This window comes from Notolepis coatsorum (genome assembly GCF_963971535.1).
Source record: "Notolepis coatsorum genome assembly, chromosome: 12".
Classification (NCBI taxonomy): domain Eukaryota; kingdom Metazoa; phylum Chordata; class Actinopteri; order Aulopiformes; family Paralepididae; genus Notolepis; species Notolepis coatsorum.
The window spans coordinates 64,943,713-64,968,270 of NC_140176.1; the positions used below are offsets into that span (position 1 = coordinate 64,943,713).

Below are 24,558 nucleotides of genomic sequence, written 5' to 3' on the forward strand. Positions count from 1 at the left end.
AGTTCAGTTCAGCTTTTCCTTATTGTCTTTAGTTCAGCTTTACCTTATTGTCTTCAGTTCAGCTTTACCTTACTGTCTTCAGTTCAGCTTTACCTTACTGTCTTCAGTTCAGCTTTACCTTACTGTCTTCAGTTCAGCTTTACCTTACTGTCTTCAGTTCAGCTTTACCTTACTGTCTTCAAGTTCAGCTTTACCTTGCTGTCTTCAGTTCAGCTTTACTTTACTGTCTTCAAGTTCAGCTTTACCTTACTGTCTTCAGTTCAGCTTTACTTTACTGTCTTCAAGTTCAGCTTTACCTTACTGTCTTCAGTTCAGCTTTACTTTACTGTCTTCTCTGGAGCGCAACAGTAAGAAGCATTTTGTACAAAAGTATTCTGTACTTCTGTATGACAACTATTAAAGAAACTTGAGAAACTTGAAACTACCTTACTGTCGTCAGTTCAGCGTTACCTTACTGTCTTCAGTTCAGCTTTACTTTACTGTCTTCAAGTTCAGCTTTACCTTACTGTCTTCAGTTCAGCTTTACTTTACTGTCTTCAAGTTCAGCTTTACCTTACTGTCTTCAGTTCAGCTTTACTTTACTGTCTTCAATATCAGCGTTACCTTAAGTTAAGTGTGGCAGCACATCACCCCAACCCTCATCCACCTCCACTGGCTCCCAGTCAAGTTCTGCATCTCTTTCAAACTCCTGCTCCTCACCTACAAGTCCCTCCATGCCCTCGCCCCCGATACCTGTCTGATCTCCTCCAGCAGCACACTCCATCCCAGAACCTACAATCTTCTGATCTGGGTCTTCTCTCCATCCCTCACACCAGGTTGCGGACTTTCGGTGACAGAGCCTTCAGTGTGTTGTCCCCTACCCTCTGGAACTCTCCCCCCCGAAATCCGCAACACCCCAACCCTGGACTCAAGACGCACCTTTTCACCAAGGCTTTCCCCACTAGTTAGTTTAGATTAGATTTAGGTTTCATTATCATATACTGATTATCCCTCTACCTGCCCCCTCATCCCTCCCCTTTCCCCTATTGCCCCTTTTCCCTTATTATTATTATTATTATTATTATTATTATTATTATTATTATTATTATTATTATTATTATTATTATTATTATTATTATTATTATTATTATTATTATTATTATTATTATTATTATTATTATTATTATTATTATTATTATTATTATTATTATTATTATTATTATTATTATTATTATTATTATTATTATTAAGTTCAGCTTTACTTTACTGTCTTCAGTTCAGCATTACCTTACTGTCTTCAGTTCAATATTACCTTACTGTCTTCAGTTCAATATTACCTTACTGTCTTCAGTTCAATATTACCTTACTGTCTTCAGTTCAGCTTGATATTACTCTCAGTATGCTTAATGTTGTTTTTTCCAGTGGTAAATTTAAAAGTTCTTCTATATGCCAGTGCTGGGTGCGGTGGTGACAGTATTGGAACACTGACTGGCAGATAGAGCACCATTCCATCAAATTAAACAAACGTGATTTATTTCAGTGGAATTCAGGCTGTTTAAGCTGAAAGCAATTAAATCTGACTGACGCAACAGGGCTGATTAGAGGCCAGGAATTATTTTACAGAGTGCTCGTCAACCCCCTCCCATCCAAAAACACTGTGTGGTTTATGTTGAGGAAACTCTGGTATTAATATGTATCATATTGTGAATATACACTATTGTGAGTGTACATTAGGCGGGACATTTAATCATTGTGGATCATTGTTTTCACCTAGCCAGCATTTCTTGTGAAAGCTACAAATGTTCATATATCACTTTAAACCCAGCATTCAAACATCCTTTATACTGTAAGGAAGGAGAGAATAACCAGCATTATACATTGTCTTACAGAAACATTTGCCTTTGTCATGAAAATAGTGGGTGTTGCTAATGTTTTGTATACTCAGTGTATGCATATATACAGTATATATATATATAAACTTAAATACTCACACTACATCTTAGACATAGACAGATTCATTTTCCAATGGCTTCAAAACAGTATAACCTGTTGAAATTCACCCTATGACCTCAGGTAACAGCCTTTGCTCCTGCATGTGATGCTAGTGCTCCTGCATGTGATGCTAGTAAAGGTTAAAAATACACAGCCACACTCTATAACGTTACCTTATCTAAATATCTGCTACTGCTACCCATATCCAACACTGCTTCTTACAGTAAAGCTCTGTATAATGCTGCACAACTAGATGACGAGATAGGGAGTAGAGAGACATCAAGAGACAGAGGCAGCGAGAGAGACAGAGAGAGAAACATAGAGAGAGACAGCAAGAGAAAGAGAGAGACAGCAACATAAACCAAATGATGAGAAAACAAAAAGAAAATCTGACACATTGGAAAGAATCAACCCAAAACCAGAGTAAATTTAAATGCTATTTGGCCCTGAACAGAGAGTACACAGTGGCAGAATACCTGAGCACTGTGACTGACCCAAAACTAAGAAGATCCTTGACTAGGTACAGACTCAGCGAGCACAGCCTAGCCATCGAGAAAGGCCGCCATAGGCAGACCTGGCTCCCAAAAGAAGACAGACTATGCACCCATTGCACACAAGAAGAGGTGGAAACCGAGCTCCACTTCGTAACAACCTGCCCACTATACCAAGACATCAGAGACATTATACTTCCCACAAATTGCAAACACCCAAAGAGACTTTGAAAACATGGAAAACAACTGAAAACTGCCATACCTACTGGGAGAAATACAACAATGTGCAAACACAGCAGCAAGATGTGTGAGCCGCTGTGACAAGAAAAGGACATCCAATGGAATACAACCACATAAAGACTGTCAACCATACAAGAAACTCCTTCTGTAATGTACTGATTTCCTTAATTTTCTCTGTTTGATTTTTTTTGTTTTGTTTGGCTTTGGCAATGTAAACGTATGTTTCCCATGTCAATAAAGCCCATTTGAATTGAATTTAATTGAATTGACAGAGAGAGAGAGAGAGAGAGAGAGAGAGAGAGAGAGAGAGAGAGAGAGAGAGAGAGAGAGAGAGAGAGAGAGAGAGAGAGAGAGAGAGAGAGAGAGAGAGAGCGTGCAGTAGTGAAAGTGTACTGAGGTCTGGACTCAATCATCTGAATGCACTGGGCAGGGCCAGGGGAGCGAGGAGAAGGGCAGGGGAAGGAGGAGACAGGAGATGAAGCATGGTTGGAGGGGGGGGGGGGGGGGGGCTGGGCAGCACAGCACTCGAGCCAGCCCAGCCTTCACTCACACTCGGTCCTCTGCACCACAGAAAGAGTCCAGCTGCTGCGCCAGAGACATTTGTTTCCAACACACACACACCTCCCTCACTCACTCACTCACTCACTCACTCACTCACTCACTCACTCACTCACTCACTCACTCACTCACTCACTCACTCACTCACTCACTCACTCACTCACTCACTCACTCACACACACAGGGTAGTCTCTCCTCACCAGCCGGCTGAGCTCTCTCTCTTCGCCTCCTCCTCTGACCACTGCCTTGCACTGAACACTGCACTGAACCACAGAGAGGAAGGGAATGAGACGAAGGCAGGGAGCGAGTAGATGAGGAATGGAGACTGGGGGGGGGGGGTAAAAGGAGGAGAAAACAGAGAGAGGGAAAACAGAGGGAGAGATCGAGGAGAGGAGAGTGGTGTCTATATCCAATAAATCTGACTGAACCTGAGGTCGGTCGGAGAGAGTGAGAGGAGGCGGGGCTTTACAGAGGCCACACCCTCCGGTAAGGAAGCGAGAACCAGTCGTCGGTAGAGGACAACCGGAGGCCCCGCCTCCGTCCGTCCATCCGTCCGTCCGGGTGGGAAGTCGTCGGGAGCCCTGAGTGCCTCCGGCGTCTTCCAAGTCAGCAGCAGCTGAGCTGAGGGTGCATGCTGCCAGCCTCCCGGTCGTCTGACGCGTTATCTGTGAAGCCCGCGGCAACAGAGGCACTGCAGAGGATCCGGGAGAGAGGGCTGCTCTAATAGAGGAGGAGCCGCCGAGCCTCCAGAGAGGATACGGATCTTCGTGGGTGGGGTTGAACGAGGAGCAGCGGCGGAGCAGACGTGCCCCCCCCCCCCCCCGCCACACAGCCCGACCCTCCCGGCCTGTCTGCTGCGGTCTGGGACGAGGGGATGGACAGGAGGTGTGGAGGGGGAGGAGGAGGAGGCAGAGTTTGACTTTGTGATTCCTGAAAGTTGGGACCGGTAGTCTGGGTAGGAGGAGAGTGCGGGGGGGGGGGGGTGTAGTGCACGTGGGGAGGGGGGGGGGGGTGCAGGGGCAGGAGGAGGAGGGAGGGTGGGGGGTTTGGTGTGGATACGTCAGCCCTCCACTTGCTCTCCTACTTCGCCTCGGGTCTCCTCCGTCTCTTTCCGTCCGGACCCCTTTACCCCGTGGGACGAGGGCTGCGCCATGGACCGAGGCTGAGTGGACGCTGCTGCCTGACAGGGTGCCTGTGAGGCGGGCCGTGCGTTCCTCGACCCCCTGGTCCCCTTCATGCCGTGCTGTGGGCTGAGACATCGGCGGAGAGCTACGCTTCCATACGTAAGTCTGCTGTCGCCTGCCTGACACTCTGGGCTTGGATGAGAGAGAGAGAGAGAATGAGAGAGAGAGAGAGAGAGAGAGAGAGAGAGAGAGAGAGAGAGAGAGAGAGAGAGAGAGAGAGAGGGGGGAATATAATCACTCATTATGGCTTGACATACTGTAGTGCATCAAACGGTGATAGTAAGGGATATATTGTGTGTGCTTACAGCGCTCGATACATGTCCACAACTTTGCTGAGGCTTTCTACATCATATGCATCGTTACAGTATCTGTGGATCTGAGAGAGAGGCTGCTGTGTACACACATGCTCACCTGGCTGTCTGCCAGGCTGTTTCCCCTCTGTGTGGATCACTGGGACTGTTCTGGATATTCTGGACCCTGCTGCTGCCAGCCTGAGCAGAAATCTAAGCCTTCCAGTGGCCCGGCGGTCTTCTGCAGAGCTCTGTCCGCACGACCAACCCCCCACCAGCTGCCGATGAATCTTTTATCTTCCCATTTATTCTTGGGTACAGGACAGAAAGCTGAGGGTGCAGTGGGTGGCGGACAGCGTAGGTTCACACGCTGGAGGCACACGCTGGGTCCACAGTTCTGCTTTAATGGGCTTTGCTGGTCTAGTTCATTTTCTCCTCTGTGTGCAAATGTCTGGACCCTAATGCTGGCTGACAGATAGCATGAGGTTACGAGGACACGCTTGTCTGTGGCACTTCAGCTTAATGGAATGCATTCTGAGGGACGCTTTGAGGGTTCAAAGCGACAACAGGTGGGTCCTCTGAGAGGGCAGAAGGAGACACAAGCTGTGTCTCGACTCAGGGGCTGCATCCTTTTGGAAAAGGACATCGTCTGCAAAGGCACGTCCTCCGTGGACCGCGAAGGCCGATCCGCTTTGTTAAATGAGACAATCTGGTCTACGGAGGGTTTCTAATTTGCGTCACCAGCTGTTCCCGCCCTTACCCTTGCGTCACAAAGCAGTGTCAGTTAGCATCACAATTTTAACGAGAGTTTGAGGTTTTAAGGCCCTTCGTTTTTATTTTTTTGCTATTCGAGTGAGTTGAAACCCAATACTTACATTTAAAAGTGTAATTGTTGAACACTGTTACAGTTGGCGATGCCAAAATCACCGGCGCGCAATGAATCTCGAGATAGGTCGGATCTCAGCTTTCTTTGGAGTAAATTTCCAAACAGGCGTTTTTTGGGGGAAAACTGACCACACATGTTGGGAATCGAAATGGTTACTTCTCGCCTGAAAAAATATAAAAAGTTAATAGAGTGACATAATACTGATCCAAGATCGGTACAGCTTTTAGCCTTCCGTCATCGCTAGCAGTTGATGTGAAATGCATTCTGGGATATTTGGCCCCCGCCCTGGTCACCCCGCCGCGACGCATTGGCTCTTCAAAAGCAGCCTTCGAAGGACACGGCCCCTGAACTGAGACACAATCACAGGTCGAAGATACAATCCCTGCATTTTTCCATGGGAATTCATTTCGATTGGAAATGGAAACACATGTCATTGGACTGTGGTTGGTTCCTACTAGGCTCTTACCTACGTAACTAGTAGAAAACAACATTTGTATCCCGTCTCTGTCGCGTTGTACACTCATACAGCAGGCCGCAGGTACAAAAGGGGATGTTTTTCATCTTGATCAAAACAATCCTCCTTGGCACTGCAGATAAAAGAGTGGTTCTGCTCTTACCACTAGATGGCCATGTTACACTTTCAGAGCACACACACATGCACACACACAAACACACAAACACACACACATACTACAGACAGAAAAACCTGCGGCTCAGAAATTGACGTTTTCACCTTTGTTCACCTTTGTCTGAAATGAATTATGATGTCATCTCCACATCCCAGACAGAACTGGTAACGTGGACAGAATGTTCTCAGCTCATGATGTCATTCTACGAGCCTTTGGCTGGCCTAAATCACTGGCATGCCAGCGATGGACGTTTATTTTCTGTCATTTATACAAATCCGAACGGAAACCCACGCGGCAGCGGTATAACTACAACCTGGCAGAGGCCAGTGGTCAGATTTGGTTCCATCTTTCCTGCGGGCCACCCTACACTGCTGCCGTGGTCAGGATTAACTCTTAGCGGACAAGAGGGTGAGCTTTAATTTGAGTGATGAGTGGATTAGTGTAGGCAGGGACTAGTACCCAGCTGCTGCTTTTCCAAAACCCCTGTGTGATGTGTAGAACACTAGGGCTGTCCTCCACAGGTCCACTAATAGTTAACCCATCAATTCATTGGTTTAATTGACTGTAAAACGGTGTTTCCCAAACCCAGGGGGGGACCTCTTTGAATCTAGTGCTTACCAGAGATGTTCTCGTAATTCTTCCAGGAAATAATTCATTCGGCGTTGAAAAGGAGCAAAAAAAAAAAACACTAAATCGACAAAGGAAAAACACAGGCCATTCAGCTGTCACTGGAAACGTACGTCTGGCTTAAATTGCTGCACACCTCTTCTCCCACATTGTGAAATGTTTACAGCGGTTGTCGTTTTCAAATCACACCGCGGCCAACTGAGACGGGGACATTGATTCGAGTCGAGTTTTTGACCCCGGAGAGCACCCTGGGGGTGGGGGGGGGGGGGGGGGGGGGGGTTGTGCCGTGACGTGCCAGTCTCCCTGTGACACCCCGCTCACATGTTTCCAATATGGAGCACCGAACCGCCGTTTTACATCTGAAATGGGCCGGAACGCAATTCCGCTTTGGATGGAATTTTGGAACACGGAGAGAGACCTTTGCCGGATGGGACTCCTCCGTCTGACAGACTCAGAGTAGCCGGTCTCAGACGCTCCTCACGGAAACCAGGCTAATTGAAGACAGCAGTCCTCCCGCTCCGTTCTGCCTTTGTTTTCTATAGGCTTCGCTGCTTCCCCTGATGCAGCAGCAAGCCTGTCTCAGGGCCAATGGCTTTTAATTAAGCAGCACAGCAGAGAGAGAGCGAAACGTCCATGTGTCAGGGGTTGATAGAGTGTACAGTGCAGCCTGCGTTTATGACATACAGTATCCGTGTAGCCAGAGTGCAGAGTCCCTATTTACTGTATAATACGCTTAAGTACATAAGTCATAATTGTGCATTTATTTATTTTTGATCTGCCCATTGTTGGTTGACAGAGTTGGCACGATGCAAGTACTTATCCTCAAAATGTCATTCCGGCTCTATGCTGTAAAAATAAGAGGGAGAGAGGGAGAGTGAAAGAGAGGGAGAGACAGAGAGAGTAAGAGAGGGAGAGAGAGAGAGACTGTAGGGATAGCGAGTGAAGGCGAGCATCGGAGCATTTCATAGAAGACTTTATTTTTCCCTCAAATCATTGAGCTCATGAACGCTAGTGGTTAGCTAATCTCCCTTGGCAAAAGTGCGACCTGGAATTCCCAGTTTTCCAGGCGTTCGGATGGGAGCCCAGAGCAGAGCGTCGGGCCAGCAAGGGCCGCTGTGTCTGGACCCAGGTTTCCTTGGCAGCGGGCTGCGCGTTCCTCCACTTTTCCAGAGAGTATGGAAATGTCCGGAAACGGAGCGGCTAATTGACCACAGAGGCCCCCAGGAATGTCTCAGATTTAGATGGACTTTTCTTACTTTTTTACTGCCTTTTACATAATTTATCATCTCACCCTGGGACTGGAAAGTGTGATATATGTCTGCGGAGGCCCGTGTGTAGCGTAGAGCCGCTCCGCAAGCCTGGAAACACTGATGTCAATGACACTGGCTGAGGCGCTGTGTGCACTGACCCCAGATCAGTGAGATTGGGCTGCAGGGACCGGAGTGTTAAAAGCCTCACTACCCTGGAAACACTGAAGTCATGGTGGCGAGGACCGTGACTCACTCACTCGGCCGTGGGTTAGATAACACGATGAAAGTGAATAGAGACATCCCGCTATGTCATAAAAATACTTCCCCATAACGGCCCGCCGCTTGTGTCTAGTTGGGTCGAGGCAGGAAACTCTGCCCTCTCGCGCTGAAAACCTCTCCCGTTAAACGATTTACGTTGACGAATTACGGCGCATCTGTGTTTTGATGCTAAATTCAATAGTCCGTGAATCCGACGGTCGGCTTGTTCTCGGTTGACCGAGACTTTTGTTCTGAGCCTAGTTTTTATTTTAACGCTTTTTTATTCTCTCCCTCTCCACACAGAGTGAATTATTTCGGGATAATTGACAAGCGCGTGATCTCTGGTAAGCACTAGATTAAGATTTAAAAAAATATTCTTTCTCCGATTTCTCTCTGTTTTCTCCCCGTCCCAATTTAGTCGTTGTGCCAATTCCCCCCCTCCCCTACCTGGTTGTTGTGCGCATGTTCTCCTACTGGTCGGTACAAGGGAACCCTGAAGTCATCCGCACGCTTCCTCCGACACGCGCGGCGACAGCCAGTGACTCTTTTTTCACCTGGCAGCGAGGACTCTCATTGGTGAAGTGTAACGCGTGGGAGGTCACGCTGCCTTCATCAAGTCCTGCCTTCGCTGAGCAAGCGCCCAGACCTGACCTGTAGGCATCGCTGTCCACAACGCCAGTTTCCCACCCACGGCTTCCTTCCCCCTAACCCAGCCAAACGAGTTAGTATGACAATCAGCCCAAGCCAAGGCAATGCTGACTCCGGGAGTCGAGACCGCAGCCTCTTGCATTGGTGATGAGCGCAATCTCCGCTACGCCACCTGACCGCCCCCATAGATTAAGATTTAAAGAGTCCCTTCTGCGTGATTGTGTGTGAGGAAACACAATTTTACAGTTTTGAATCACCCCCGGTGCACCGTGAGGTGCTTGTGTAGCTTTATAACCCCTCTGCAACCCCTCTATAACCACGCCCCTCCCCCCCAAGAGTGAATGTTAATTTGTTTCATGTCTCCGTCCTCTAACGTATGTTATATTGGGTCGGTTCACTGCTGTCAGCAATAAGCATCTGCTTTGATGAGTGGAGCGCCATCATACATTTCTTTGTGAGCGTTGCAGTTTCTGGCACAATCTATTCATTAATTGTATTTACCAGCAGCATAATGCTTCACTAAGAGAGCTGATCAACAACACATGTCTGTAGAATGATAGATGTGGCACTACTATACTATACTACAGTGTTTACTCCACTGTCAGAAATAGTGCTTTGTCAAACAGCTACAGTATAGGACGGCCCTTTCAGGTGTTCAAGCTTACATGCAAGGTTAGAATTCTGAGAATTAAACATTGTAATGATTGATGGTGTATCAGCTACTGGACATTGAAACCTATGTAAATGGACTGCATTTATATAACGATTTTATCCAAAGTGCCAGGCCTCACATTCATCCATTCACTCACACATTCACACACCGACAGCGGAGGTGACCGTGCAAGGTGCCGACCTGCTCAGTTAGGAGCAGTTAGGGGTTAAGCGTCTTGCTCAAGGACACTTCGACACTCTGCTAGAGCCATATGAAATCCGTTTTATTATTTTCCAAATTCCATTTTATTTTTTCCCAAATTCCGTTTTTTCCGTTTTAATATTTCAGAATTCTGTATTTTGCTTTTTATGCTCATTTTACCATCAGAAATAGTGTCTAATAAGTGGGAATGAATAAATGTCTACAATTGAATATGATATAACAGTCCATTTAATGTTTTTAAGTGCTGCAACTCAGAAATACAGTTACATTTTACACAATACTTTTCAAATAATATTGTGACAAAATAAAAATACACATTTCAAGTGTAAACAATAGATACAGCTAGCTACTACTGACATTATCACAATGTCAGTAGCCTAGCTATATCGATTTTATTGTGATGAAATATAGTAATGCATAATTTAGGCACCTTTAGTTTAGTTTATTTCGTTTATAAAGGACAGTGTATAATGACAATCGTTTGCATTAAACAAATGGATTGCACCAGATTTAGCAAGAAGCTATAATTTCCATCTATAGTCCTATGTACTGTAAAACGTTTCATAGCTATTTAAGTTTATTTCGATTATAAATGGCAGTGTATAATGACTCGTTTGCATTAAACAAATGGATGGGTGCACTAGATTTAGCAAGAAGCGATCATGTCCTAACGTTATAGCTGTCGCAAGTGTTTTTGTGGCTCCAGTCCACGGAACGTTGACAGAATTAGCAAAACACCTTATCGCCGGAGGCATAAAAGTCATTAGGATACTGCTCTGCTCTGAATTGAGGGATTATTGGGGAATTTATTAGCTTCTTGACGATGTAAACACCGAAGCAGCAAGACGCTTGGGAGACTGCCTGTGTTGTGTGTAACCCGCTCTAGCGTCCGCCTCCCCGGTCGCGTGTGCACCAAGCGTTCCACCCAAAAACGGAATTTCAGTCCAGATTAGGCCAAATTCTGCAATATTCCACGTTTTGCAGTTGATTCCATTTTTATTGGTCAATTCCGCGATTCCGTCCGCGATTCCGTGAACGCGGATTTCATATGGCTCTACACTCTGCTGGGAGGAGCTGGAATATAACTGCTCTACCTCCTGAGCCACTGTCACTACACTCTTACAGTAGCTCCAAAATAGAACTCAGAACATCAGAACATCATGATCAGGCTGCATTGTTCTATGGTTGATCAAGTTTCAAGTTTCTTAATTTTAAGTATAAAATAAAATAAGTATAGCAAGTATAAAATAGAAGTCATGTACGTAGACACAAGTGTTCCGTATGTACATATGTACAATGTTCAATGCAGAGTAGAAGTAACTGAGTTACCATACAATATACTAATATACAATATACTATATAGTGCAAAGGAGAAATGGGATGAGGTACAATTTAGGTACAATTTACCGTAAGGTGTAATGAGGTATGGGTTGTAGTGCAAATTCTTTACCAATAAATATAAATATAAAGTGTGTTTAGGTGTTCTAAAGTGTGTAAAGTGGGTGCTGCAGTGAGTTGTTTGTTTAAAGTGAGTGTGTGCGTGTGGATGTGTGTGCTGTGAGTGCATTTGATGGTTGTTACATAGTGTTATTGTTCGTTGAGCATCCTGATGGCCTGGGGATAGAAGCTTCTTCTGAGTCTTTCTGTGCTTGCCATGAGACTCCGGTATCGCAGCAATTCAAAGAGGCAGTTGTTTGGGTGGCTGGAGTCTTTGATAATTCGGTAACACTTTATAATAACACTCAGTTGTAAGACCTTTATAAGGTATTTGTAGATAATGAACTAATCATGAACAAATCATTTATATACATTCGTAAATTATTATTAAATCATTTATAACTATATTTGTATAACATTTACAAATGAGTTCTACATTTATTTATAACTCATTATCAACATTGTTTGTACTTGATTTGTTCATCATTAAATAATGTTGTTTAATGTGTAGTAACACATTTGTAGAGGCTTTGAAAAATGGATATGAAAAAACGACTATACTGTACCTCCATTTATTTGTTCATGTTCAACATTTGCAGATGCTATTGTGTGCCCTAATCTAAAGTGAAGCCTATTCATCATTAACAAATGTCTAATAGTTTGTTTATTTGTGGACTTTTATGAATACACAAAGCAATTACCAGACTTGTCTTTTCATGTTTAACAAATGATTTGTTAAGACATTCATAAAACATCTATAAATCATTTGCAGATGCTATTGTGTGCCCTAATCTGAAGTGAAGCCTATTCATCATTAACAAATGTCTAATACAGTTAATTATTTGAAGTATCACGTGAGTGAGACTTGACTTCACGTGTGTTGCCGTCTGTTGAATGGAAGCACGATACATTAGCAGAGCCAAGTTATTCGTGCTGCCCCACGCGTTTAAGGTATGAGCAGGCTAAACACCTTTTTTGTTGGTAAATCTATTCCATCATTTCCGACCTACAACTCTTATATGTTGTGTAGACGTACTTGATGTGGTGGGCGCTAACGTTACATTTGAATTATGTGTTTGTTCCTAAGTGCTCAGTATATTGCAGTATGTCAGGGTTAGAAATTAAAAAAAAATTTCAAGGGCTTTTTTTGCCCCCCTTAATTGATTTTCGGGGGCTTTTTTTTGTATTTCGGGGGCACTGAATTTGTATGATAAACGGTAGGGGTGGGACGGTTCACAAAATGGACGGTTCGGTTCGTATCACGGTTTTGGGGTCACGGTTTTCAGTTCGGTTCGATATACGTACATTTTTATAAAAAAAAAGTGTACAGTGTTACAGTGTTTACAGCCTTAAATAATGTTTGGCACACAAAGACCGAACTGACTGAAAAATATAGGCTACATTTGTAGTATTAACTTAGTGCAAACAAACAATATGCTCAGCCAGCACTAGACTTTCCTTTCTTTAATATAAACACAAAAAAACCATGTTTAAATTCCCTGATTGTCAGTTCTTAATGAAAAGATTCGTGTTCTGCTTGAAATTATTATGTATCTGTCTACATTTATTTAGACTAACATTATTTAAATATTGAGTGCAACTGTGGTGGATTACGTAATTCGGTGAGTTGGAACTATCTATGGGTTGGCGCCGGGTCCCCACGGACATTTTAGTGTCACGCACCTTCAGCTCAGGCAATGTTATTATCAGCTCCGGTAGCTCCGGTAACGTTAGGAGGTGATGGCATGCAGTGGGAAAGCGGCAATAGTCCCGGTTGGAGTTAGTAAAACACAGTTGTATGTTAGCCTTCTTGGATGTTGAATAAACGCCTATCATTGTCTTTAAACACCCCGCCTCTCAGACTCCCATTTCCTCCTCTGCTAGCTATTAGCTACGGTAACATTTCATTGACTGTATTACCTCGCGGGCTGATTCTATAGTTAAAACGTGCGTCGTGTTGTACAAACTGCTAACGCTATGGCAAGATGTGTGTATGCCTATGTAATGTTAATGGCTATGTTTTTAAAGTCGTAATGAAGATTGATTTAGATTGTGCTTGCCATTTGTACACAAACTGACTAGCACCTGGCTCAGCAGCAGCAGCAGCCAGTGCTCACCTCCGCCAAATGAATTTTTTTTATTTGCGCGTCATCTGAACGTACGATACACAGACGCGCCATTACCGGATAAATATATATATATAATTAGTAAACTGTCGGGGGCATTTTGTGCCCCCCTTAACTGATTTTCGAGGGCATTTTGTCCATTTTCAAGGGCATTATGCCCCAAGCCCCCGTTAATTTCGAACCCTGCAGTATGTGATGATGACACAAGAATAATAATTATTTTTATTTTCAGGCTGTATAGGCGCCGATACAGCCTGCTCATACCTTAAAAGTGTGGGGCAGCACGAATAACTTGGCTCTGCTATCGTGCTTCCATTCAACAGACGGCAATACATGTGACGTCAAGTCTCACTCGCGTGATACTTCCTCTACATACTCTGTCAATACCTGGCCAGGGTACTCCTGGGTCCTAGTGCCCCCACGTTACACTATATGTTATGCACATGTATTTTATATGTTAATACAATTGCATTTATCTATAGTCCTAATTCTGTCACTGTTTGATGTCACAAAGAATGGTGTATCCGAAAGCTGTCTACAACATTTGTAACAGGTGATGAAAAAGTTAACAAATAATTAACTGTATTAGACATTTGTTAATGATGAATAGGCTTCACTTCAGATTAGGGCACACAATTGTAACGATCCCAGACTCAGCCCTCTGTTGGGCTGTGATGGGAGGAGAAACATTGGTCCCCTACCTCCCTTCAGTGGTCTCATACCACCCTCTAGTGGTCACCAGCAGATGGTGCAGACTTTCTTGTTACCTGTGTTAACTAATGTGATTAATGTAATTAATAGTATGATTAATGTGATTTCATTATGTGTGTTGTCGTTGTTGGCGTTCCCTTCCCTGGTGTGAGGTTGTTCCCCTGTCTGGTTGTGTTTTGTAAAAATGCTTTTGTGTCTAGTTGGTTGATGTTTGTGTTTTAGACTGGCCTGGCCAGGTGTGGCCAATTGTAATTAGTCTGGTATTTAAGTGTGTGTCTTTCCTCACGTCGTTGTGGCGTCATTCCTCCGTTAAACCTGTTCCTGTCAACGTCATCCTTGCCCTGTAGTGTTGTACTGTTTAAGTAAGTGTATATCAGTGTTCCGTTTTGCTGCCTGTTTATTTTCGAGTTCTCAGTTCGTTCTTTACTCTGTGCCAGCCCGGCTGCGCCTTTTATGTTCTTTTGTAACGTGCCTTCGGCCGTCTTTATGTTTGTTTATTTATTAGCTTCTTTACCTTTGTTTTGGTCTTGTGACCTATTATCGCTCTTGTGGTTCTAAATAAATAGAACACTTCGTTTTGTGAAGAGCAACCACCGTCTCCGTCATTCCGCAGTTTGGGTGCTTAGCTGTCAGTCCGCAGATTGGGTTATTTTCTTCCCCAAATCATAACACACAATAGCATCTGCAAATGATTTATAGATGTTTTATGAATGTCTTACCTAGTACCTACTGAGCTATGTTCAGGAAGGGACTTCAACATCTTCCTTACTTCCCACTCATCTACACAATTAAACTTAAAAGTGCAACTCTTGTCTAACATCACATTCTTTTTTATGAGCTTTAGATAATCATAATCAGTATTGTCCATCTTTTTTCATTGATCTATTCAGTTTTGTAACCCGGTTTCTCAGTTGACAGTACATTAATCTGTCCTCCACTAATCCAGACATTACTAATGTAGATTTGGCTTCATCTCTTTCCTTCATGAGGCTCTTTAGAGTCTCATTCAGCCATGGAGCTGGTCTAACCTTTACAATACACTTTCTCATAGGGGCATGCTTATCAACAATCTTCATGAAGCGTTCCATAAAGATATTTAAGGAGGCCTCAGGCTCCTCAGCAGTATACACATCAGCCCAGTCAATATCACCAACATCTGCCAAAAAACTGTCAGGAATCAAATCAAATCAAATCAAATTTATTTATAGGGCCCGACAACACACGTTAATGTCCCCATGGGCCGTACAGATCTTCTTTAAACAAGTCAAGAAGAAAACATAACAATAAGTCAAGGAATCAATGAACGTCCGTCTGCTGAGCGCACCACTCTCTGTAGGGCCTTCTTGTCCTGTGCCGTGCTGTTTCCATACCAGGCAGTGATGTTTCCAGTCAAGATGCTCTCTACAGCTCCGGAGTAGAAGGACTGGAGTATCTTCCCAGATACTCTGAACTTCCTTAACTGTCTCAGGTGGTAGAGGCGCTGCTTCGCCTTTTTTTTACGACTGAGTCTATGTGTGTTGTCCATGTCAGATCCTCTGAGATGTGGACCCCCAGGTACTTAAAGCTGCTCACCCTGTCCACGGTAGCCCCGTTTATCCTCAGTGGTGTGTGTGTCTCCTGCTGTCCTCTCCTATAATCCACGATCAGCTCCTTGGTTTTACCAATGTTCAGGAGCAGGCTGTTGTCCTGGCACCAGCATTCCAGTACCTCAACCTCCTCCCGGTAGGCCTTCTCGTCGTTGTCCGAGATCACTGTGTCGTCCGCAAACTTCACTATGGAGTTGGAGCTGAACTTGACCACACAGTCGTGTGTGTATAGTGAGTACAGCAGGGGGCTCAGAACACAGCCCTGGGGGGACCCGATGCTCAGGGTGATGGTGTTGGAGGTCTGACCCCCCACCCTGACCGCCTGGGGCCTTTCGCTCAGAAAGTCCAGTATCCAGGCGCTCAGAGCGGAGCTCAGACCCAGCTCGATCAGCTTGTCCACCAGTCTGGTGGGGACTATGGTGTTGAATGCTGAGCTGTAGTCAATGAACAACAGTCTCACATAGCCCCCCTTCTGGCGGTCAAGGTGAGAGAGGGTGCTGTGCAGTACTTGGGAGACCGCATCGTCAGTGGACCTGTTTGGCCTGTATGCAAATTGCATATGGTCCATATCACTGGGGAGGGAGGCACAAATGTGATCCTTGACCAGCCTCTCGAAACATTTCATGGCCACAGAGGTGAGTGCCACTGGTCTGTAGTCATTGAGACATGTTGGGGAGGGTTTCTTTGGTACAGGGATGATGGTAGACATCTTGAAGCAGGCAGGGACCACTGACTCCGCCAGGGATTGATTAACTATGGCGGTGAACACAGGGGCTAGCTGGTTGGCACAGGACTTAAGTATGCGTCCTGTTATACCATCTGGGCCAGCAGCTTTTCTGGTGTTCACCTGCATAAATGCTCTTCTCACACTGTGTTCCGACGACGAGAGAGCGTCCCTGCCCCCTCGCGGTTGCCCCCCCCCACCGAGCACTGTCTGCTTCCCGGTTCACCTGCCACCCTGGGATCGACCGTACCCTGTCCCTGCTGAAACGGCACTTCTGGTGGGTCTCCATGAGGGAGGACACCCGTGCCTTCGTCCTGGCATGCACCGTCTGTGCTCGTGCAAAGGCTTCCCACCGACCACCCGCCGGGCTCCTTCGTCCGCTCCCTGTTCCCGGTCGGCCCTGGTCGCACGTCACCGGCCTTCCTCCCTCACACGGTAACACAGCATTCCTCACTATTGTTGACCGTTTCTCGAAGGCTGTGCACTTTGTTGCTCTCCCCAAACTCCCCTCTGCTGCAGAGACCGCAGATCTGATGGTGCTGCTCCATGTCTTTCGCTTCCACGGGATCCCGGTGGACATCGTCTCCGACAGGGGCCCTCAATTAGTCTCCCAGGTCTGGAGGGCCTTCTGTCGGGCCCTTGGGCCACGGTCAGTCTGTCCTCCGGGTACCACCCACAGACCAACGGCCAGTCGGAGCGGGCCAACCAGGACCTGGGATCCGCCCTCCGCTGCGTGACAGCCCGGGACCCCTCCGGCTGGAGCACTTTCCTGCCGTGGATCGAATACGCCCACAATTCTCTGTCTTCGGCGGCCACAGGTCAGTCCCCCTTTGAGTCCTCTTTGGGCTACCAACCCCTGCTGTTCCCTGCCCAGGAGGAGGAGATCGCTGTTCCATCGGTACAGGACCACCTTCGCCGCTGCAGGAGGATTTGGGAGGACACAAGGACCGCGCTTCTCCGCTCCACGGACCAGAACCGTCGCTTCGCCGACCACCACCGGATCCCGGCTCCCGACTATCAACCAGGTCAGATGGTATGGCTCTCGTCTCGGGACCTGCCGCTCAAGTCTGTTTCCCGTTAACCAACCCCCCGTTTCGTTGGTCCCTACAAAATCCTGTCTCTCATCAATCCCTCTGTCGTCAGACTCCAGCTCCCCTCCCATATGCGGATTCACCCCTCCTTCCATGTCTCCCAGCTGAAGCCGGTGGTCTCCAGTCCCCTGTCTCCCCCTGCTCCGGAGCCTCCTCCTCCGCTGGTCATTGACGACCACCCGGCCTACATAGCTGGCGTGCGGCGCCGCGGCCGCGGCTACCAGTACCTGGTCGACTGGGAGGGCTACGGCCCAGAGGAGCGCAGCTGGATATCCCGCCAGATGATCCTGGACCCAGACCTTGTCCGGGATTTCCATCGGGCCAACCCTGACAAGCCTGGGCCGCCAGGAGGCGCCCGTAGAGGGGGGGTCCTGTCATAATCACAGCGAGAGCGTACTTCACTCCCCCTCCTTCTCCCTTCACATTCACCATGCACTCCTCTTCATCCTCCCTTCCATCCACCACGCACTCTTCATCCTCCCTTCCATATACCACGGAAGCCTCACACCCTTATATGGTCAGCATCCCTTCACCTCCTGTCACTCAACCCAGCTGCACTTCATCCCCTGATTCACACGCTGTCAGGCACCTCACTCCTCACAGCTGTATCCCATCCCCTGATGATGAAGACCCTACTTCAACCGGACGACGCTGACCAGAAGTCGTGGTGGTGTTAGTATCATTACCTAGGTACGACGCCTCAGTCTGAAGACCTGCTAGGCATCCCGTGTGATTATCCCTGTTCTAACTTTCTTCTCTTGTGCCCAGGACCTCCGTGCCAGCATGTTCCTGTCTGGACCCCCCTGGAGCTTACCAAGGAGTTCCTGCTCCCTCTCTCAACACGAAACCGTGTCTTCCGTCTGCAGTGGCACTGGAGTGCACCTGCTCCCTTTATCCCCCATTCATATCTGTTGTACATTTCTGGATGTAATTCTTGCCTACTTGGGAATACCATTAAAACAACTTGAAACGCTCCATTCTCCTCTCCTGTGTTCAGCGATTGGGCTCTGCTTAAAACCCATTCTCACACCATGGGGGGTGTTTCATTACCATATATGGATAATCATGCACGAGCATTGATGGTAAGAACAAATGGTATTTATCAATACGGAGTGTGCGTAGGACCCGTGTACGCACGGTTGATAAATCCCGATATTTCTGTGCGTACACACATTCTAAATTCTGTGCTTAAGTACGAAAATAGAACATTTTCTAAGAATTGTTGATAAATGAGGGCCGGGTCTTTGGACCAGTGGAATTTGGGGTGAACTTTGCTTTAGAATACCATGGTGGTTCACCTACAGGGTTCAAGTTGACTAGCACCCTAGCTGACTGAGGCTTGAGCCATTGTGACAGAAGGCATTGCAGAGACAGATGGCAAAAACTGATTTGGATTTTACACCTCACATATACTGTACAGCACGTTTCTTGAATATCTTTTCCATTTAGATAGAAGATAAATTTTTTTTCAGAGGTGGGACAAAGTCATTGTTTTGCAAGTCCCAAGTAAGTCTCAAGTCCTGATAATTCTGCACTGACCGACAACTTCTTTCTCTGCTCATACAGCTTGATAGGCAGATTAGCTGGAACTGTAATCAGGGAAGTTAAGTTGATTTGCTTTACACTTTTTTTTTTTTTTTTTTTTTATCTTTTTCCCCCTCCATTTTCCTCAGATTTTTCTCCCATCCCAATGTTAGTTGTATGCCAATTCCCAATCCCCTTCCTGGTCGCTGCGCACTTACCCCCCACAGTCGGTCTGGTAGAGTGGAGGCTACCACGTGCTTCCTCCGACACACGTCCAGCCAATCACCGCTTCTTTTCACCTGGCAGCGCGGATATTCTCTGAGAGGGCGTAGCGTGTGGAAGGATCACACTATCCCACTCAGGTCCCATCCGCGCTTAGCAGGCGCCCCGACCGAACTGTAGGAGTCGCTGTTTACAACGACCCGGACCCACCCCGCCAGCTTCTCCCACCCTCTAATACTGCCAATTGTATTAGTGTGAACGGCCAGCCAAGCTGGTGACAACCCCGGAGCTGTGAGCTGGATTAGAACAGGCGAATCCTAGCGTCTCCGGGGTTGGTGACGAACGCAATCTCCGCTACGCCACCTAACCGCCCTGCTTTACACTTTTTATTGCATTGTTGTTGTTTTTTTTTACATTTTGGGCTTGGAGAGAGTATTTCCAAGTCTTTCAAGTCATGAGGCTCAAGTCCGAGCCAATTAATTGGTGTTAAAGTCAAAGGCGAGTTGGACGTCTTTTATGATTTTGTCGAGTCGAGTCTGGAGTAATCAAATTTGTGACCCACACCTCTGCTTTTTGTAGATCACAATATACTAGGGGTGTAACGGTACACACACAAAAAAAATTATTATATTAGATTGTGAAAAAAACAGCCCCCGGTGGGCGGTCGTTAATGATAAACATACCGTTGTATTCGTTCGGTACACAGCCGTACTGAAACGGTTCGATACGGATACGTGTACCTTTACACCCCTACAATATACTGAAAATAAATAAATAAATAAATAAACAGTGTGACTATTTTTGCGAGCAACTATATATTCACAAACTGTACACTGTATCAAATTAAATCAATAGTGAGACCTTCCAATTCCAGGGCAGAGTAAATCCACTCAACATTCAGTTTAATTCCATTTGATGCCATATCCTTTCTCCTTACCCTCACTCTCTGTCATCCCTTAATCCCCCATCTCTCCAATACAGTGACCTCATCCTAAGCTGGTACCCAGTCCTTCAGGGAAGATCTGGTTATTTTATTTACCTCTTCCTAAGCTGGTACCCAGTCCTTCTGGAAAGATCTGGTTATTTACATCAACTTAAGCTGGTAACCAGTCCTTTAGGGGAGGTCTGGTTATTTACCTCATCCTAAGTGTGGCCTGTTTTCTTGTGCTGTCTGGCATTTTACCCCTTAATCAGCCTCTCATGCCTACCTTAATGTCTGTCTACAAGACTCCAAAAGGAACCCCTAACTCGCTACAAGTTCACTTCCTGGGTCCTCTCTGCAACGACCAAATACGCGGACATACCATAATAGCAATACTTTCCTGAGCACATATACACATTAATGTTGTGGGGACTCGTACTACCAACCACTTCAGCAACAATCTCCTCTCCTCTGATACACTCTGAGCGTGCTGCAACTTTTGGAAGAAAACAATACAAGGGGGTGTGTGACCTTTTTAAGTATGACCTATGACATAACCGTGTGTGTGTGTGTGTGTGTGTGTGTGTGTGTGTGTGAGAGAGAGAGAGAGAGAGAGAGAGAGAGAGAGAGAGAGAGTGCAATGCTTTGCGACATTGTCTGTTCATGATTCAACCTAAAGCCAGCTATGATGTTTTATAATAATACCCTGATGTTTTAGGTTTTTGCCGTGGTATCGTTTTAGAACTGGTATTGTGATACGTTGGTATTGACGTTGGTAGTGACAACACTATGCTTGAGTAGCATAATATAAAAGGATCATAATTACATATAATAAACAATAGTAATGAAATACAAAAACAAATAACAAATATATGTAAGTAAAGGTTTGAAGGGGCATGACGCTTCTGCCCTGTCCTTCAGGTAAGGTCAGCTTATTTTGTTTCAGCAGGGTCATTGAACTCTACAAATAAGGGCTGATAAAAAAAAGGAAAAGAAGAAGAAGAAGAAAAAAAAAAGCAAACAGTGGAGGGCGGTACTAAGTGCTTCAAGTAGCCAATCACACTTGGCCAGTGTGAGACAGCCATAAGAGACGGCTAATCGGGAGCCTGGAAACAACACCAGAGGCAGATGCCGTGGGGGGGGTGGGACTTCTTCTCAGTGGAAGCCGTTTCCTGCTACTTCCCTTACCCCCATATATCTACTGTACCAAGTAACGTTATCAGGCTGCCTCATCCTGACGGTGCTCTACTCGAGGTGTGACCCCCTTCCTCCTCTGCCAACAGCACCCTGCGGCAGCCATAATAAAGTACACAGGAGAATGTGCCCTTTTTGTGTCAGTAGAGCCCCATGCCCGCTTTAACCGGCACCTCGGCCCAGCCGGGGGAAGGCCAGTACCGCCGAGGCACAGAGTAAAGCAGGAACAGCTGTGCTCAGGAGCCAATTAGGAGCGGAGATGCAGACGACTGGCTCTGCTCTGTAACCAGAAGGGGTCTGTTTAGCCCATATGGATACGAGAGACAATTAATTAGAGTGACAGACGTTAAAAATGGATTAGGGGCTCCATAAAACATTACATAAAACCACCCCATTAAAACCCGAGGTCTCGTGACCCTCAGATCGGGTTTGAACTGATCTTATCTGTTACGCTGTCGGGACCGTAGCGTGCCATGACCCGGTGATGCGCCCGCCCCCCGCCCCCCCACCCGAATTTAAGGCTCAATCCCAGTTAAGTGTGGCCACTCAAATATCAGCAGGCGGTAGCGTCAAAACCCTTCCCTGATCTTCCCTGATAATCTGGATTGATTTGTGGCGTAAACAAATAAACAGACGGCGAGTGCGCGGGGCGGGTGGGGGGGTCAGAAAAGGGAGGGTTATTTAGCGGCTTTACACAAGTGAAGACGAAAGTTAGACAGGCTGCCGAGATCGAGTTAGAGGGGAGAGAGGATGAGAGTCGATATACGAAATTGACAGTCAAGATCGTTGCCAGATACGGAGTAGTGTAATTGATTGTTGGTAGGAGAGTAAACGCATAATTGAACTGTTGGGGAAATGAAAAGAGGAAAATCTAATTTCCACTTGTCCCCTGCCCCCCCAGTGTGTCCCTCTCCCATGGGCTGCCCCGGTACCCGTCTCTTAGCAAAGAGGTGCCGTGACAACAGGTGCCAGGCAGGCGAGAAGGCGACTCTTGTCTGTTAAACATTCATCTTGCCCCGGGGAGATAACGGATGTCTGAGCCCAGTGTGGATGTTCATACGGCTGTATACAACAGAACGCAGAGACACTATATTTGAATCAATCAACTGCTGGACATCCGACAGATCTAACAACTTGGACGAGATGGATGGCGTGGACGAGGCGGAGGGGGAGAGGGGGAAGGAGATGATGATGATGATAGGAGAGCTGTAGCGGCTCAAGTGTTTCAGAAGAAGACATAGGAAGACGACTATATTCCAGTGACCAGGTGAGGTTGTTATGAGGAGCGAGAGAGAGAGAGAGAAAGAGAGGGGGGGAGAGAGAGAGAGAGGGAGAGGAAGGAGGAGGGAGAGAGTCAACTCCGCCCCCTCCTCACCAGAGAGTCAAGTGTTTTCATCCTAATGCTTCCATAAGCCCACCCACCCGTGGGAGCTAGCAGCAAAGATCCTGCCCTGCCATTGGACGCCGGCTGTGGCTCAGGAGGGGCGGGGTTAAACCTGCTGGGACGTTGCATATTCATACTCATAGTGTGTGTGAATACATAATCAGACCAGCAGGTCACTCTCTACCAGGAGGAAGAGGAGAGAACTTTTTTTGGCAGGAAGACTTCTCCTTTTTGGACTCTCTCAATGGAGAAAAGTGCTCCACTGGGGTAATCTACACAGACTGGAATCTGGGCAGCGCCGAACACTACTTTGCTTTTCTTCCAGTCCTTTTGTTTTCCCTCATCTTCCTTCCCCCCCCTCTGGGTGTCAGCGGAGCAGCGTTCGGGGGCACCGGCCGGATGCCGTCTGGCTCTCCTGACAGATGTGGGAGTCATCTAAGGTGGAGGTTTCGGGGCTCGACGATGACCCATGGCTGAGCGCCACGGCCCCTTGGCCCCTCGCCCCTCGTCCCCGCTCACGTCACCCGCCCGCTTAACAGGCGGCGACCGCGGGGTCGAGAGCCGCTGAGGAGGGGCTCCTCTCACTCCCATGTTCCAGGCCCAGCGCCCGTTGCCATGCTCAAACCACCCAAGAATAAGAATGTCTCCTGGGTAAGTGTGTGTGTGGGGGGGGGGGGGGTGTAGTGAGGTGCATGGAGGGAGGTGAAAGACACTTCTGCACCTCCTGCTCTCTGACTCCTGTGTCTTTGGGTGAACTGTTCTCTTCAAATACTTGGAAACCGTGAAACAATTTTGCATGAATATTCATGTGCATTTAGCAGATGGCTCCATTACACATTATTGTACATCTGTTGTGTGTATACTTTAACAACAGTGGAATCTAAATTATCCCAGTTCACAAAGGAGAGGGCGAAGTCTGTTATTTTTACTTTGTTCTACTTTGTTGTTACTGTTCAGAGGAGAGGCTCAGCGATTTAGGAATTATATAAGTATTAGCTACATGCCCACTTTATGAAAGCTGGCCATGCCTGCCACCGATAACAAGCACTCCGCCTACTCCGCCCGGTTACAACCACCGTGGCCGATTGTTTGTGTCCAGAATGGGAGCTACTGTAGTGATTGTAGACAATGACGATGAAAGACTATGTGATCACACTCTGATCTCTGATCCACCGATGTTATCTCAACAGGATTAATTAGATAGCAGTGCCTGAATACCTACATACAGAAAACAACAGGAAACACCATTTTGGGTGTGTTTCAGTCCCTTTCAACAATGTCGTAGCATTTGACCGAGATAAGCATATTATCAGTGTGTGTGTGTGTGTGTGTGTGTGTCTGTCTGTGTGTGTGTGTGTGTGTGTGTGTGTGTGTGTGTGTGTGTGTGTGTGTGTGTGTGTGTGTGTGTGTGTGTGTGTGTGTGTGTGTGTCTGTGTGAGTGTGTGTGTGTGTGTGTGTATGTGTGTATGTGTGTATGTTTATTCAGCCAGAAAATTGCACCGTAAAGGTATATTTAGTTTGAAATCCTTTTATTTAGCCATCTAAGGCTATATTAATTTCCAATGCTATATACAATATTATTTACCAGGGATATACAGTATAGCATATCTAACGTATAGCATATCTAATAATATCTAACTTACCCAAACCTCACACAAACTGGTAACCAAGTGGACAGATACAATGCATTCGAAATGGAAAGAGTGAGGGAGTGAGTGAGTGTGTGTGTGT

The 24,558-nt window shown here is 46.5% G+C and overlaps 1 protein-coding gene across 5 annotated transcripts in view; it reads left to right on the forward strand.

The window, feature by feature from the left end:
- Positions 1-24,558, forward strand: part of cacnb2a (calcium channel, voltage-dependent, beta 2a) — a 155,194-nt gene that overhangs the window by 15,651 nt on the left and 114,985 nt on the right. For 2 of the 5 annotated variants that reach the window (XM_084326078.1, XM_084326081.1), the window contains exon 1: positions 4,481-4,543. The exons of 2 other annotated variants lie outside the window; for them this stretch is intronic. In XM_084326078.1, coding sequence (XP_084182204.1) covers positions 4,496-4,543 — 48 coding nt within the window. In that variant the 5' untranslated portion in view covers positions 4,481-4,495. Of the gene's footprint in view, positions 1-4,480; positions 4,544-23,358; positions 23,479-24,558 lie in introns of those variants that run through there. One more of the 5 variants, XM_084326079.1, reaches the window with a different exon arrangement.